General features: G+C 43.4%; 1 protein-coding gene across 1 annotated transcript; it reads left to right on the top strand.

Moving 5' to 3' along the window:
* Nucleotides 1-230: 230 nt before the first annotated feature.
* On the top strand, nucleotides 231-17,506 carry LOC146670886 (retinoic acid receptor alpha-B-like). Its single transcript, XM_085403008.1, has 9 exons — nucleotides 231-1,341; nucleotides 10,475-10,629; nucleotides 11,179-11,320; nucleotides 12,129-12,289; nucleotides 12,398-12,574; nucleotides 12,708-12,912; nucleotides 13,013-13,080; nucleotides 15,861-15,951; nucleotides 16,211-17,506. Exons 1-9 carry the CDS (start codon nucleotides 1,143-1,145, stop codon nucleotides 16,462-16,464), a joined length of 1,452 nt encoding a protein of 483 aa, XP_085259134.1. The 5' UTR covers nucleotides 231-1,142; the 3' UTR covers nucleotides 16,465-17,506.
* Nucleotides 17,507-17,712: the final 206 nt, after the last annotated feature.

Below are 17,712 nucleotides of genomic sequence, written 5' to 3'. Positions count from 1 at the left end.
TCCGAAAGCCCTTATATGGGGGCAAGGGAAGCCACGATTAAGATCATTTCCTTTAACTCTATACCCTCCTCCTGGTGGAACAAAGCAGGTAGGTTTTATTTGGAGGCTCGCGCATGACAAGTAGGGGGAGCTCGTGCGCAGCTGGTGTCTCTCACCAACCAGAAAGAGAGCGAGAGAGAGAGGAGAGAGCGAGAGGGTGGGGGGAGAGAGAGAGGCCGTCGGGTACAGAGTGGGGGTTACCACAGGACACTCGTGTACCGCTGCTGGACCTCAGCTACTAGCAACAAGCAGCGCTCCTGACTGCCTCGGATTATCTCTCCAGCTTTCCTCACCTCTGGATATTCTGCTCTTTGCATATACAGCAGCAACTTCAAAGTCCCACACCGCTCACATTTGCAGAATTAATGTGTCGGCTCTGGGCTTTTTTTTCGTTTTTTTTGCGTATTTTTGCTTTTAATGCGTGCACTCTCTAAACCGGAACGAGCGACGCACCAACCGACCGGACCGATTTACTTTAAGGCTTTGGTTACATTCATTGACAGCGTGCGTGGATTTCAGGACAGAGTGTACTGGCTGTGACATTACGGAGCACAATGTCGGTGAAAAAGACTTCACCTGGGTGGCTTCAGGGGCAAGTTGTATGACACGATATATTTAGCCTAATAGAAAATAGGAGCTGTGGATCAGCGGACGCAGGCGGCAGCCCACACTCACTATGAAGTAAAACATGACACACGACTGTGTGACGGTGCGAGAGGCGACTGGAGCGACAGTGTTTCTCTCCCCTGGCTTTTAGTCTTTTCGTCTTTTCAGGGCTTCGAGGTAGCAGCGGCACTTGGGTTGTTAGCACTTGTAGCATTTGGACTGTAGCGATGTTTAATTTGTGAAAGAGACACAAAAGAATACATGAATAACATCACAAAAGACGGCAAAGTTTGACTGTTAACTACGTTTGTCCGAAGCCTGAAAGGTCACCGGGAATCCTCCTCCTCCTCTGGCTCCTATCAGTCTGTTATGAAGATGTGAACTCTTCCTTCCCTCCGCTCCTCTTTCTCTCATCGCCGTCCAGGACGCTTTGATCTTCTCCCCCCCTCCCTCTATTTACCACACAGAGACCACATCCCGACTCCCGCCTCTCGGAGATGTACGAAAGCGTGGATGTTGTGGGTTTAAGCCCAAGCCCCAGCAGCCCAAGCACGGGCTCTTTTCTAAGCATGGACTACTACCACAGACCCCCGGGGCTCGGGCCGGAGAAGGGACTCTTGTCCGTTGTAGGAGGACTCCAGCGCCCCTTTGGAGGGTCTCTGCTGACCGGCAGGCACTGGAGCGGATCCAGCCACTGTGAGTGAGACAAAGATTATTTGTCATGTTGGAGTTTTACACAGAGCGCTGCATCATCGGCCATAGATCTGTAGTAGTACTTAAATGAGTTAAAACAAGTACCAGGGGAGTGCAGGATAATCCAGCGCTCATGCTGGAGTATTCTTGTCAGCTGAAGGGAATGAGTACATCCGTTAGCTGAGGCCAGCTGGGACACATGCCAGCATCCTCTTCGAGCTGCCACGGTTTGTTTTTAGCCTGCTGAATGAGAAGTGAGGACACAGCTACACCATTTAGCTTTTCTTAGCCAGTGTCCTTAATTAATAACGTGCTTTAAAGTCTTTACAGCTTTTGTGAGCTTTTGGTCACAGCTGTCACCTGTGTGTCAGGAGGGTTTGGACAAAAATATAAAGACATAAACTGGTCCCAGCTGTTTCACTTTGTCATCGCGTTTCCTCTTTTTCAATTGTAATTGACACATGCTGTGTGTCATCTTGGGCTTTAGCTAATTTTGATCAGTACCTTTTCACCACTTTCAGACATTTTTTTTAAGCCAAACTTTGAGTTATGAATTAAGAATGCGCTTAATCTACCGATTAAAATTGTGGTTTGTCGCAAGTGTCCATATTATAAACTTACAATTCTATAAAGTGTTCATATAATCGTACATTTATTTATTTAGTTACCAATGAACTATTGGACACACACACTTGAAACTGAAACAAACGCAGATTGTAAATAAAACTGGGATTAATGTTTTCGGTAACAACTAAGGCCCGTAGGCATCTTTTATTGGTATTATTTGTTCATTTTGATTATATTGTTTTTTTCCCTTTTCAGCCCAGGACAAAATCTTTGTTATTGAAGTTAAAAGTCTTTAGTGATTTAAAGTCTTTCAGCCCATTGTCACAAAATCGCTACATTGATCTGACACAACAGACAAACCATGGTAACTGACATCATTACGTGACGTTGTTGCCCGTTGATATTTGCGTCCATGGTGCCATCAGCCAGTTAACCTCGGTGTGTCTAAACTGTAAAGATATGAATGACTGATAAAGAATATTCCAGTTTATGATAATGGCTATCCTCTGAGTTTGAGTATCATGATGACGGCGTCATTTTGGTGCATAATGGCAAAACCACACATGTATGAGATGTGAGTGTGCATGATTGTCTCTGTGTGTGTTAGCCCTGTGACAGACCCGCGACCTGTCCAGGGTGTACCCTGCCTCTCACCCTAAGCTATCAGTGTGTGTGTGTGTATATGTATATATATATATATATACATGTGTGTATAATATATACATACATGTGTGTATATATATGTACACACACATACATAGTATGCATAAGAATTTTGCTTTAAGAAGTAATCGGGGGAGGTGATGGCGCACTGTTTGGCCTCAGTTGTGGAATAATCTTTGCTCCTTACCATATAAGGTGCATAAATTTACCATCCAGACACTTTGATGCTTCGATGAGGTATGATATGTATGCAGAATATCAGTTTCAGCCATTATGTGCCCTGCTGACTGATCTCAGGGAATTAGATGTGATTTACAGTGGCCGGTATTCATCTGTTGTGTCACCTCCGTTTTGCACTGGCTAAATGTTCAGTGATGTTTGATATTAATAGCGCTGCTGCTTTCACTTCCTCCCTGGTACAAAAAGGGGGACAAAAACAAACTCAAACTGTAGAGACATCAGCTGTTGGCCGAATATTGACCGCAAATGGGTCAGGTAATCGAAACAGATTGGCAAGTAAATAGCAACAACAACTAGAAATAAAATCTCGGTATCTACTAATGCAAATTGTTGATTTGAAACACTGTTATTTACCTAGAATTTCACAACTGGTGCATCCCAGTTGTGGGAGGGTTGTTAAAGCCTGCTAAAGGTCGCATTCACTCGGGATGGGCTGCGCATGTGTCACAGGACTAACACGAGAATATATAAATACATAACTTCATTGATATGATTCGACAGTGTTGCCTCACCCCACTGTGACATGGCTGAAGCACTAAGCCTGAGAGTCAGACTGTAACCCTGTGGTGATGCTGCAGTGATGTCACAGCTTGCACAACTGAGTAAAAGCAATAAAGAGGAAAAGTGCAAAGTGGACTCTGGTTAGCTGGTGAGAGGGGAGGGGGGGCATATAGGAACAAGAGAGGAGCGCTCGTAAATCCAGGCTGTAAAGATGGGGATGGTTGCCCTGTGTGTGTGTGCGTGTGCGTGTGTGTGTGTGTGTGTGTGTGTGTCTTTGCGTGACTGGAATGAAGAGTGTCAAACAAGTTCAAAGGCCAAAGGCTATACACAGACCCAGGCACACATATTCAGCAACAACACAGAAGCTGTGTGTGTGTGTGTGTGTGTGTGTGTGTGTGTGTGTGTGTGTGTGTGTGTGTGTGTGTGTGTGTGTGTGTGTGTGTGTGTGTGTGTGTGTGTCCCTCTTCTTGAATGTTTGTTGGGTGTGATCCAGAGCAATGACTCACTGACAATTGGGAAGTGACCTACATCTCCCCCTCCCTTTATTCCTCCTTCTATCTAACTCTTTCTTTCCTGTGTCAGCTGCCCAGTCATCATTTCTCTGCACTGGATGACCTCTCTTTCTGTCTGTTGGAGGCAGTGATGCACACACACGCGCACACACACACAGTCACATTCACAGTTTGTCTGGGAATGCAAGGGTATGCTGGCCAAGTTTAACTGAAGTGTGCAAAAAAAGAGAAAAGAAAAAAAAGGTGTTTTTTGTATTCCTGTGTGTCGGTGTGTATCCTATCATACAAATGTTAAAGAGTAGTCATGGAAACCTACTTATTAATTGATTTGCTTGAGACACAGTCCTCTGCTATACAAAATCTTGGTGTACAGTTCACATCTTCATGTCCTGGTCTCATCACTGGATGCATGAGAAAGAATGAAATGTAAACCAGCCACACAAACACTTTGTTGTTTCATATTCGTAACATGCTAATTATCGCTCATATCCACTGACTGTATGTCAAAGATGGACACGGCTACTGATTTTGGACTCTGCATTTTTAAGCCTGAAGGTCAGTGCTTTGGAGCTGCGACTACAGTCGAGGCCAAAATGTTGGCGGTAGAAACTTTGACTTGTATAGTTTCCAAATGCCTTGATTGCATTTCATGCCGAAAGATTGTCACTTGCTGAAATTTAGTCATTGCAAACTGTTGAGTAAGTTTTAAAAATGTAAACTAGATAAGCTTTCATTTATTCATTTATTTCTATTTTTTGTTTTTCTGAGAAAATGTTGACTGCCAACTCAGTGGGCTAAGTTTCTGTTGTGGCGATCCACAGCTGGATCCTTGCAGAGGGTCTCTTGAAGGACATAGTTGAGCTTCATCACATTGGACTACAGCTGGAGACAGAAGTCCTTGTTCCGCTCTGGAGAACTACTGCGAGCTGTGTTACTCTAACCTGGATCTGCAGAAAGAGGAGAACTGGTTGACGTGCTGCCACAGCTCATTGGCTGCAGAGCAGAACAACGACTGTCGCTCTCAGCTGCATTGGAGCAAGAGTTCATTCACAGAGCTGTTAGTGCTGTTACGCCTGAAAGTAGTGCACTGTGCAAGCCTCCGTACATATTTCAGGATGTCAGTCGGACAGTTTGAGCTCTTGTTGGCAGAGTTGGGGCCACATTTGAGGAGCCAAATAGATCATGTCAGAGATCCGATTTACCGGGATATGTTCAATACCGCTGAGCGTACCGCAAGCTACAAATGCACTTGTTGCCAAATGCAGCGTTCTGATTGGTCAGTCTGTCTTTTGGTCTGTTATTTACATTAAAAAATAAATAAATAAATAAATAAATAAATGCAGCATAAAATCAGTTTAACAAACTTTGAAATATGAATCTTAGGTATAAAATTCAACCGTAAGGCCTTTTATAGTTCAATGTGGCAAGTGTGTGTAATACAAGCTGTCCTTGTGGTTGCGTTATGTTATTAGGTCAGAGTGAGCACATCATTGTGTAGTCACTGCTTTTTGGCAATACTGGATTTACAGGATTGTTGATAGTTATGAAATAACTTGATTTAATCATTATTACACAATGTAATAAGCCAAACACGAACATCGTCATCCCATTCAGTGCAGTACTTTCAGCTGCAGGCTTACAGCAGGTAGTTCTGCATGTTTGGTTTGTCTCTCATTCAGGAATCAAACCAGGGAGCGTTCACTTGTTAGACAATCGTGTAAGCCAGCGGTCCCCAACCTTTTTTGCACCACGGACCGGTCAGACAATGTGAGACAATATTTTCACCGGCCTTTAAGGTGTGACGGATAAATACAACAAAATAAAATGACAGGACCAAGACAAAAACTGTTGTATTTTGTAAATATAATAATAAACGCGAATTCACTGTGTAATTGTGTAACTTTATTAGCATTAACAACATTTAGAATAACATCCTCCTCTCTGCCCCTTAATGCTCTCTGGTCGCTATAGTAACACGTAAATATTTCTTTCAAAATAAGACACACAAGTTAATGGTGAAATCCCTGAAAACCATGAATTTCACCCCAAACCTCAACTCTCGCGGCTCGGTACCAAACGACTCACAGACCGGTACCGGTCCGTGGCCCCGGGGGTTTGGGACCGCTGGTGTAAGCCACGTCACTGCTGATTCCAGCTGCAATGAGCTTTTCAGTACAGCTCGTTATCATTGTGATATGGAACAAGATGATGGGGGAATTTCATCCATATTGCTCGATTAGAGGTGAAACGAGCTAGTGTCTAACCAAGAAAATTCTTCAAAAGTAATAAAGATGGTATGAAAGTCAAGTTTAAGAACTTCCTGGTTGCCGTCTCTCTGTGTTTCTGGTCTCTAAGCTGGCAGATCACACTCTCTATTCAGCAGAGGCTTGCTGGCGCCATGCCATGACTGCCTGGGGCTCCCATTTAACAATATTTTACATCAGATTGGTGAAACGGCTCAGCCCAGCACTGGCTAACATTTCATGCTGCTGCTGCTGGTCGTGAGCTGACCCCAGGACACAGTTTGGCTGAGCACACCAGACTCTGAAGGGTTTAACCATTTGTTGACCTGAGTAAACCTCAAGGCTCAAATTAATATGGGCTTTACTAGGTAGCTGCAGGTGTTAAACTAACTTTTGGATAAAGTTTTATTTCGTATGTGTGCACAGTGCAGCTAGAAAAGCATTTCATTGTGTGCGTCTGTACTGCATCGGGACAGTAAAGCTAACGTTCTGGTTCAGGTTGGAAAAACTTAACCAGAGGATCCTGATAAGAAACAAAAGAGGTGATGACTAACTAAAGGGCTGATAAACCGAACACACGGCCCAGCTGGCCTCTCATCTTATTGAGACAAAAGCTCTTATCTCATGACCATAGAGCTTTAAAAGACGATCTTTTCTCTTCCTTAAAGGTACAACTTTAGTTTGTGCCTTTTTAAAGCAAACCAAATGTATACTGATACTCCACCCAAATCACTACAGCTGAAACCACCAATCTATTTTTGCAGCAACCGTTAAAGGAAACTAAATCATCATATTTATAGGAATCATTTCAAAAGTAAAAGACAAAAAAAGTGTACTTTATAGCTTCTCAATGGAAAGATTTTTGTCTGTCTGTCATGATCACTTATGAAAGTATTTGTAATGTAGTGCTATGTGTGGTTACAGTGCCATAACCTCACTTCAGATTGTACTTGAGAGGGCCACCTGATTCTATTTTGCAGTTCATTTGAACATTTATTATTTTTCACATCGGTTGAATGAATGGATACTAAAAAGTCACAGAACAAAACAATCAAATTTACACTGTATGTATATCAGAGTGCCATTTTAAGCCTTTATTCACATTTCTTATTAAATACATCATATTTAAAGTGTTTATGAAACACTGACGAAGGTCACACAGGCTGAAACGTTGTAACTGAATAAAATATTATGGTAAGCAGGACTGTCTGCCGAGGTGCTACTATATATTTTCCTGTCTGCACCTGTCATTGACTCAGTTGTGCAGAGTTTCCTAAAAAGAAAAAGTGTTTATAAAATGAAACGAGGCACTTGGTGACATATTGCATGCGAGATGCCAGATCAGATTGCCGTGTGTGGCTAACGCTGGCAGCAGCAGTCTTCATGTAGGTTAAAGTCCACATGCTGGTGCAGAATGTGGTTGCTCTCTGGTCGAGTGGTTATTCTTCAGCTCTCTGTGACATGTACATTCTGCTGTTCGTTTTCTACATCAAAGCCGTGCAGGTTTGCTGGTTAGGACAGCTTACTTTGCACCCACAGCTCTGAGGGTGAGGGCAGCAGCTTTTCCACGTCTGGCCATCCTAGTCACGCATATCCCCAAACAATGTGCCTGGTAGGAAAAACTCATTTCACTCCTCTTTATAGAGTAACTTGAGAGTGTTTGATACAATCGGGTCTTTAGAAAGAGTTCTCTTGAGTTTTTGCACATGGGTGGCAAAATGACGCTTATAAAAAAGCTGAGAGGAAACTTGGACACGTGTCCAAGTTTCCTCTCAGCTTTTTTATAAGCCTCCTGTAGTCACAGGCTTAAAAGGACTGGAAAAACTGTGATTAGTTGTAATTATTGGGATTATTCTTTGCAAAAATTAGCTAAAAATCCTCTGCGGTCAGTAAGTGTGTGAAGACAGGAACCATGGAGGTCACCAGATGCTGAAGTTTCCCTTCTTGAGAAACTTGGCCCAACATTTACAGCAGCTGTCTCCAGTTGTTGGTTCCAAAATTCCTAAAGTTTTGATTTCAGGAAATTAAAAGTCTTTAATATGTTTAATAAGTTTATTTTTTAAATTTAAATCCAACCCCCCAAAACACTGTGACATAAAAAGATCTGTTTACTTAAATCTTTGTCTTATTGTTTGTTTGCTTTTTTGTAGAATTATTTCAAATGAATAACTGTAGATGTGCTCAAAATTGATCAAAACACTAGCATCTGTTCCTAAATCAAGTTGGAGACCCATCTTTGGAGATGCCCTCTTACTCGCTTATACAGTAAAGACCTTTGCCCTCGTTTGGAGCCACAGCTGCAGTGTGTGTGTGTGTGTGTGTGTGTGTGTGTGTGTGTGTGTGTGTGTGTGTGTGTGTGTGTGTGTGTGTGTGCGTGGACACACTGCTGCCTGTGGCCGTCATGTCCGACACACTGAAGCAGAAGTGGAAAGCAATAGGAAGAGATTAACAAACACAAAGATGAAAACAGAGAAAGAGGCACTTGGTAAGCAGAGGGGAGGGAACGCATGGCGAGAGGCGGGTCTGAGTGAGAAGTTTAAAAGAGGTCAGACGGTGCTTCAGGGAATGCATGGCTAGAGTGTCAGTGAGAAGAGAGCAAAGGCAAATAGAGGAAAGATGAAGTGAGGAGAAGATGGAGGAATGGTATGATGCGGCAGAGGAGGAGGATCTCTGCGTTTCTCTCTGTGTAAACAGAAGCACAGCAGAGTAGAGGGGAGTTGAATCTCCTCCATAGAGGAATGTCTGGTATGGCTACTAAAGGGGGAGGGTAGACGTGTGTGTGTGTGTGCGTGCGAGAGAGAGAGAGAGAGAGAGAGAGAGAGAGAATGCGTTAGGTCAGAGGAGGCAAAGTGGGAGAGGGAGTAGGGTTTGTTAATCTGAAGGGCCGAGACCTCCAAAGTAAATCACCGTTGAAGTTTACCTTTGAACAAAACAAGGCGTCAGCTTTGACAGAGACTCAGGAGCAGAGCAGCACTTAGTGCTAACACACAGCAACTCTGATCAGCAGGCTGATGTGATCCAGCTTTGTCGGGCCAAGTGTGTCCGGTGCTGGATGGTTGAGCTGATTACTGTGAGTTTGCTCGGCTAACATCATCTCAGAAGTTCCCTTAAATATAAATTATAATAAATATCCATATTAGTTTGTTTTGTTTTTTCCGTTATTTGTTTGCCCACACCAACCAGATACCCATGGCCTTTCACTATCTCACATTTAGGGGTGAGGAATGTACCTCAAAACGTTTTCTGTGATTGCAGCAGCTGCTGTTGTGGCAGCAACAACAGCATTACAGTGCAAGACTACAGTGATAGCCAGTAACTGAGGGAACTTATCCCTGTAACTGTTCAGGGCATGCACAATGTTGTCGCATTGAAATAAAATATTATTTCGTACCTTTAAGCCCTCCTTTAACACTGCATCAGTAATTTCCATCCACAGGTAGAGTATGACTAGCGAGTACTCCAGTGATATCTCCTCCTCACTTGCTTTCATAGCCTGATTGTACTTGACGATGTATTTTTGAGTGTCCAAAAAGGAACCAGGTGAGGGATGAGTTACTATCCCAGGTGAGTAGTTTTTAGCCTGAGCTCTGGGGAATCCCCAAAAGAACGAGAAGTTTCCTTCAAAGGGTGGCTGTGCTCTTAGAGATAGCGTGAGGAGCTCGGTCATTCGAGAGGAAGCTGGTTGAGTTGAATTAGGCGTCTGACTAGGATGCCTTTTGGACACCTTGTAGGCGAGGTGTTCCGAGCAAAACCTACTGGGAGGAGGTCCCGGATCAGACCCAGGAGGGAGTATATATGTTGGCCAGTTTGGGAACAACTCAGTGTGCCCCCAGCCCTGGATGAGCTGGAAGACGTGACCAAGGAGAGGGAAGTTTGGGCTGCTCAGCTGAGACTGGTACCCCTGTGATCTGAACCCAGACAAGGAACATTGGATGAAAAACACTGATGGATGATGGACGGGGTGGCTGTAGCTCAGGAGGTAGAGCAGGTCATCTGCAGATCAGAAGGTGGTTTGATTCCTGGCTCCCTCAGTCTCCATGCCAAATATCCTTGAGCAAGATACTAACCCCCACTTGCTCTCTGATGCATACATCAGAGTATGAATGCGTATGTTAGCTAAAGCACTGACAAAGCATAGAGTGCTTGTGTGTATAGGTGAATGAGGCGTGTTGTATACAGCGCTTTGAGTCCTCCAGGAGAGTAGAAAAGCACTATATAAGAATAAGAATCAGTCCAAAAAAGGCCACATCGGCACTAATAAATACATGTGTGTCATAAACGACTCCACTCAGTCACTTGAAGGTTAAAGAAAAGTCTCCTTTCAGACAGGCAGAGCTCCAGGATGACATAAATGAGGATTATTTGCTCTTTGTAAATTGTAGCCTGATTGCATGTAAATCTCTTTTGCAGCCATAGAGACCGAGAGCACGAGCTCAGGGGAGGACCTGCTTGTCCCCAGTCCTCCCTCACCTCCTCCACCACCTCGTATCTACAAACCCTGCTTTGTCTGCCAGGACAAATCATCAGGATACCATTATGGAGTCAGCGCCTGCGAAGGCTGCAAGGTAGGCAGCGAAACATAAGCACTTGAGTTTGGAAAACATGCACACTAAGCCACAGTGCTCCTTCTGGACCATAAAACGTCATCTACAGTTTGAAAGCCGACTTAAATGGCAGCGTATAGAGCAAGAGACTTCGGAGTATTTGCAGAAAGTGTCAGCAAAGAGGTCACGACCTTTATGCCACCCGAGGATCTCTAAGCCTCGTGGCTTCATCTAATCCTGTAGAGACACACAAAGGATCTGTCTGTGCAATTAGTGTCTGCTTTGATATTGCTGTGTGTGTGTGTGTGTGTGTGTGTGTGTGTGTGTGTGTGTGTGTGTGTGTGTGTGTGTGTGTGTGTGTGTGTGTGTGTGTGTGTGCTTTGATGTGCTTGTGGTCAGACTCATGTTCTGTTAGACCTCCGCCCAGCAGCCCATCAGCTGAATGAGTCACTTCAGGATTACACTTGTTACAGTTGAAATAATTCTGCAGTTTTCATTCCAGTTCCAGCTCCTGCACACGCTCACAGCGCTTTCTGTTACCCTTTTTCTCAACATCTGTTTCTCTGTCAGGGTTTCTTTCGGAGGAGCATCCAGAAGAACATGGTGTACACGTGCCACCGGGACAAAGTCTGTGTCATCAACAAAGTGACGAGGAACCGGTGTCAGTCATGTCGACTGCAGAAGTGCCTGGATGTGGGCATGTCTAAAGAGCGTGAGTACGGGCGCAGGTTGATTTTTGTGGGTGTGTGGAAGAAAGGCAGCTTCTTAAGCAGGCAAATGCTTTAAGTTGCTTAGAGGTCTTGCAGTTTTACTCTTTGGGGTGGCTGTGGCTCAGGAGGTAGAGTTGGTCAGCTACTAATCAGAAGGTCGGTGCTTCAATCCCTGCATTTCAGACTTATGTGAATATTAGATAGGAAGCACTTACAGGGGGTGTATATGTGTTTATGGGGAAAGACTTTTCCTGACTTCTGGGCCTCAGTGCTGTATTCTAACCTTGTTGTTTGTCTCCCTCTGGTGGTCGTTCCTAGTTAACACATGGCCCTGAAAGCTTTAGTGCTCCTGCATGTCTATGCTGGCTGCTTTTTCATATCATTTCATAATGCACAGTGTGTGAACCAAGAATCAAGTCAGTATGAATGTAGTAGATGTGATTATACTCATTTATTTCATGAAGAGGAAAACTTTCCCTTACCCTGGTCTGGAACAGATGCTGTTTGGCAGATTTTGCTTCCTGTGAAAAAAGAGAGTGGTGTTAACTGTAAGCAGCAGTTTGAGACATGAACCCCCGTTTAGTGTTGAGTCAATCTGCAAATAAAAAGAAACTTAATAATTTTGGACTTTTAGGGCTAATTCGTGAAACAGTCTCCAGGCTAGTTGTTTCCAGTCCATGTGCTAAGTGAAGTGGCTGCATATTAAACGGGGAAGTATTTCAGGTGTCCGACGTCTTACGGTGGATTGCAGATTCTTCATGGGGATGAATGTTCTCAGCTAAATCCTCTCATCTTCATTTCCATTCCAAGTGGTGCGAAATGACCGAACAAAGAAGAAGAAGGAAGAGAAGAAGCAGCCCGACACAGAGCTCTACGTCCTGTCAGCAGACATGGAGCAGATGATCGAACGAGTTCGCCGGGCCCATGAGGATACATTCCCCTCCCTCTGTCAGCTGGGAAAATACACCACGGTACTCACACACACACACACACACAGACGAGCGTATGTGAGTTCAAAAACTGAATGTCAAAAACTGATTTTTATTCAATCGGCCTTTGGTTTCTCTTCTATCCTGCAGAGCAACAGCTCGGAGCAGCGCGTGGCTCTGGATGTGAGTCTCTGGGACAAGTTCAGCGAACTGTCTACCAAATGCATTATTAAGACAGTGGAGTTTGCTAAGCAGCTCCCAGGTTTCACCACCCTAACCATCGCTGATCAGATCACGCTGCTCAAAGCCGCATGCCTCGACATACTGGTGAGGATTTCCTGCAAGCTGCAATAAACAATTTCTCACAAACAGACGTCGCGGATGGAAACTGAACGCCTCTGACACGTCGGCCTCCGTTATAACAAAGAGTTACTAAACAGATAATGAATCCTTTTCCTAGATTCTGAGGATCTGCACCCGCTACACTCCAGACCAGGACACCATGACCTTCTCCGACGGCCTCACCCTCAATCGTACTCAGATGCACAACGCCGGGTTCGGACCGCTCACAGACCTGGTGTTCGCCTTTGCCAACCAGCTGCTCCCGCTGGAAATGGACGATGCAGAAACGGGGTTACTCAGTGCCATCTGCCTGCTCTGTGGAGGTACTGCACTGTGTGTCGCAGCAGCATGAGTGAAAGGAAAGACAAAGGAGACATACTGACACTGAAGCGATGCTTTGTGTTTGTTATTTGTTTTTCACAGATCGTCAGGATCTGGAGGAATCAGAGAAGGTGGATATTCTTCAGGAGCCGATGCTCGAAGCTTTGAAGGTTAGACTTTAAGTTATTACTCGACTTCCATTCTTGAGCATAAACTTTGCTGTACAAAACTAACGTGTGCAGTTGAACAGATGTGCGTATCTGTGTTTCTGCGCTCTAAGCACAGTGTGTCTTTACTGAAGGCACAAAGCTTTAAAAGGAGTTATCTTAATAAAGTGACATTTGGCGCTCATGTTCATGTTAATCAGGACACACGCCACTTCACGCGGCGGTGTGACTCACTGATGCGCACTGATGGAGGAGGAGGGAGAGAGAGAGAGTGTGTTCAGCTGACAGCATAGAGATTAGTAGCTGCCCACGTGTGTTGAACTAGTTTCAGTGGAGAACAATGATTGGTCATGAAGAGCAAGAGAGGAATCCTGAATTTTACTTGTTGTAGTCAAGTAATCAGTTACTTCAATGCTACTGTATAACCCTAAATAACATTCTTTCCATTTATTTAAATTAGAGCTGGGCGATATAAGATTTTTTCATATCACGATATGTTTTTTTCATTTCAGGCGATAACGATATCTATCACGATATAAGCCAAATAACTATATTTGTAAGATTTAAATGTGCCGTTGCTCACAAGTAAAATGTGAAATAATCAGCAGCTTGTTTTTATTTAAATATTATTTCCCATAATAAGTTCAACAGGGTAGATGTACTTAAGGAACATGAGACTTTTTCAGATAAATAAAGGCAAATATTGCAAACTACACAAAAGGCAGCCGCTAAAGCGTTTAAGTTTCAAAATAGAACAAACGAAACAGACTAAATTGTCAATTCCACTTAGAAACAAAATATTAATTCTAAAAATAAATCTTAGTTTGTTTTACAGAAGAACAGACAAAACTGACTAACTTTTGTCAATATCAAATAAACTGAGAACTAAAAGGAAATTCTCAATCTCTCCTTGTTGTATAGCTTAGCTTTTCAAACAGTTTTAACAGTTACTTTAGTCTGACAAAAGCCGAATGACGAATTAGCGCTTCCAGTCAGAGATTGAGCTGCACCGCTTTATTGTATTTCCAGACTTGCTTTCGGCACATTTACAGTGCACGCTACTCTGTTTGTTGTCAGACTTGAAATAGCCGAAATACCTTCACACTACGGAACTTCTGTGGCTCTTCTGTTCGACAATCTCTCCGGCGTTGGAACCATCATCTGTTTTCTCTTCGGTAACCTTCGGTCACGCTCTCGGTTGATTTTTCTAGTCGGCACACTCATTTCCTCCATTACCCGGGCGGCACAGCGGCTGGCTGCTTCCCAAACAAATACACATGTGCGGCTTGGCACTTGTGCTGTACGTAACAAGTCACGTGACGTGACGTTGCGGCTGTGATTGGTTCGGCTCTGGTTCGTTAATTTGGATTGGCTGTTCTTCTTCTTCTTTTTTTTTTTTTTTAAGAGGACAAGAGAGATGAGGCCTATCACAATAGTTTAACTTTTCTATCGAGAAAAAGTTATTTCGCAATACATATCGTTATCGTTCTATCGCCCAGCTCTAATTTAAATACTTATTCCATCTGTGCATGAATATTTTACTCCATGAAGACTTGGTGCTTCTTTCTTGGTTTGTCCGTAGTGTAAACTGCTCTTTGCATTTCTTTGGTTAAAGCTGTTTATTTGTGTTTGGAGAGTTTTAGCGTACATCAGTGCTGATTAGAAAACAGTTGATGGTTAACTGCTGATGCACATTCTTAAACACTAATCTCAGGAGTGCTCTGACCGGCATCATTCAAGCAGCTCCTGTTGGAATATCAAAGAAAATGTTGAGATGCTGCTTATATTCAGTTCACTTCATTTCAATTCAGTTCAGCTGTGTTTCTATTGCACCGAATCACCACAACAGTTACCAGTGAAAGTAAAGATGCAACATTAACCCCATCAATCAGAGACCGGGCCTATCCTGATGTGCACATTGGTTCGCCATCCTGGGTTATGGGGCATTACGGTTAATCGGTTGTGTGTAAATACATCAGTGTGTTACAGCGTGTATGAGTTTCATTCAATTGTTCCTACTAAACGTGGTGATATAGCCTCAAAATCATGTCTCAGTATTTGAAGAATATTTCGACAACACAAAATACTGAAAAACATTTTCTTGATACTTGGAGTCTGCAGGCATCAGCAGTAAAGCTAAACGAAGGGCTTTTAAGTAAGCACAAATAGAGCTAAAATGTGTTTTCCATGGAAAGTCACTAAAAACGTGTAGAGTGGTCCCTCGCTACAACGTGGTTCACCTTTTGCGGCCTCGCTGTTTCGCTGATTTTTTTGTGCCATTTTGCTTTTCTTTTTTTCTTTTTTTTAACAGCACATTGTGTTCTGCGTCCTGATTGGCTGCAGACCATTGTCAATCAATCTCGTGCTGTGTCTCCTGTCCAGTACAGAATGTGTTCAGCTTGTCAAATGTACATAAATCTTTGATTGCTAGCATTGAAGTCCTGCGCTGTATGTTTGTAAGTTCCCCCCCCCCCCAAAAAAAAAACAGCAATGTCAACTAAACATTTTGCACCATCAAAGGCACCTGCGGGTTTGGTTTCATTCTATAATACTGGGCTTATTTTTCTACGAAGGTTTGAGTGTTAAACAAGAGAGAAAAGTGTGAAAGTGTGAGGAGTTTTACAGCCTTACAACATCTATAATAATTGTAAGAAATAAAGCTGACTACGTCACAGATTTATTTTTAGAACGTAACTCCCGCGATAAACGAGGGAGCACTGTACATGGGTATTATCGTGGATGATAACACCTCTTCCTAAAATGTTCATCACCTGTGTCTGTAGCTCTATGTGAGGAGGAGGCGGCCTGACAAACCCTGCATGTTCCCCAAGATACTGATGAAGATTACTGACCTCAGGAGCATCAGTGTTAAAGGTAACACATTTACACACACACACATTAACTGGCAAATACTAACCTCTTGTGTTTGAAACAAACATTGTTAGAGCTACAGCTGGACTCATGATCTTTCTTATCTAAAATGTAATGGTGGTTTCCCAGCAGTGCATTATCCTTCATTAATATCTAAATGAAAAGTAAATGAATTTTAAAGTTTAAGAATTCATTCCTCCTGTGATGTTTTATTCCACCAAGGCCGTTATGCTGACCTTCTCTCTGAAACGCTTTCTCTTAGGAGCAGAGCGAGTGATCACACTGAAAATGGAGATCCCTGGCTCCATGCCTCCTCTCATCCAGGAGATGCTGGAGAACTCTGAGGGACTGGAGGGGCACGGAGCAGGGGGAGGAAAAGGAAGAGGAGGAGCCAGGAGGGAGGTGGAAGAAGAACCGGGAAGCTGCCGTTCAAGTCCGATGCACAAACCGGTCCATTTTCCCAGCCCGAGCCCCGTTCCCCGCTCCCCCTCCTCTCCTTCCCCTCCCTCCACCTGAGGCTCCACAATCTGCAAACGGCAGTAGAGGAACTTGAGCAGAGCATCTTGCTCCAGGAACTTTCTGGGTTGTTGGTGACCTGCTTGGACTGCTTGTGTTGACAAATCATGGTTCTTGATGTTAAATGCAAAAAAGCCAACACATTTCTTTTTAATGATGTATAAAAAGCTGATGACATGGACAGACCGAACAGAATTCCTCGTGAATCAGATTTCCTTCAGTGCAAAAAGTCACGTGCTGTATAGTTGGGAGAATTATTGTGTGTAATATAGTGTATATATCAAAGGCTGTGAAAAAAGAAGAAGCTGAGACTGAGACAGGCTGATACAAGAGGTTATTTTCCTAACTGTACATATGTAAATACTGTATTTTTCCCAGCACAGCTAACCAGCCTTCACCTCACCAACACAAATACACTTCACCTCCTCTCTTCTTACCGCTCACAAGGATAAATAAAAATCTTGGAGACTTTGTAGATCATCATCATCAACTTTGGATTATTTTCAGATTCAAGTCCAGCAAATTAAAGTAGCTTCAACAAACTGTGAAACACATGAAATTAGTTTTATATAATAATAACCTGTCTTCCCCGTTGGTGGACATTATCAACCAAAGCAGAGTTGATAGACGTGTCATCAGTGACATCACGAACATCTAAATGTTCAAGCTGTGTTTTGAGGCTGCAGTGGTGCCCTTGAAGTATTGTTACAACTGAATTCATTTTCAGTGGTCACCGTATGTACAGAATCACCAGTCAGATTAACTGTTTAAGAGGGTTACCATCTTTATGACAAAATAAAGCTTTAATTTAATTTAGTTTTTCCCCTGGGAAGTTCTGCTTCGAACACCATGTTTGCCACTGCAGAATTCCCCCTAACTGCAGCTTCAGCACGTGGAAATATGCTATACAAAAAGCTGCCAAACAAATGTTCCATGTATGTAGGGAGGGCACTGGCCACTCTGTAAAATTTGCTGCCCCCCCCCAGTGGCCCCGCCCCCGGCAAGACTGTGTTATGTTGGTAATAATTCTAAAAAATGTGAGCACGAGAGAGGAAGACACCCTACAGTGGGTTTAAACATTAACTCAGGCGCTCCTGGTTTGTATGCCATCAAAAGAAAATACCATTTGTTCTGTAGAGGCCACTGCAGTAGAAACATGTTTTTGTCTATCAGTGCCCGGCTCCCTCACTGCTTTTTGCTCAGTTGTTTTTTATTGTGTGCACCTCTTGATGTCACCGTCTGTTTACA

Source organism: Rhamphochromis longiceps, linkage group LG4 (assembly GCF_057381845.1).
Source record: "Rhamphochromis longiceps isolate RC_006_pf linkage group LG4, R_longiceps_female_GT1.1, whole genome shotgun sequence".
Classification (NCBI taxonomy): Eukaryota; Metazoa; Chordata; class Actinopteri; order Cichliformes; family Cichlidae; genus Rhamphochromis; species Rhamphochromis longiceps.
This window is presented reverse-complemented; position numbering and strand designations above follow the sequence as displayed.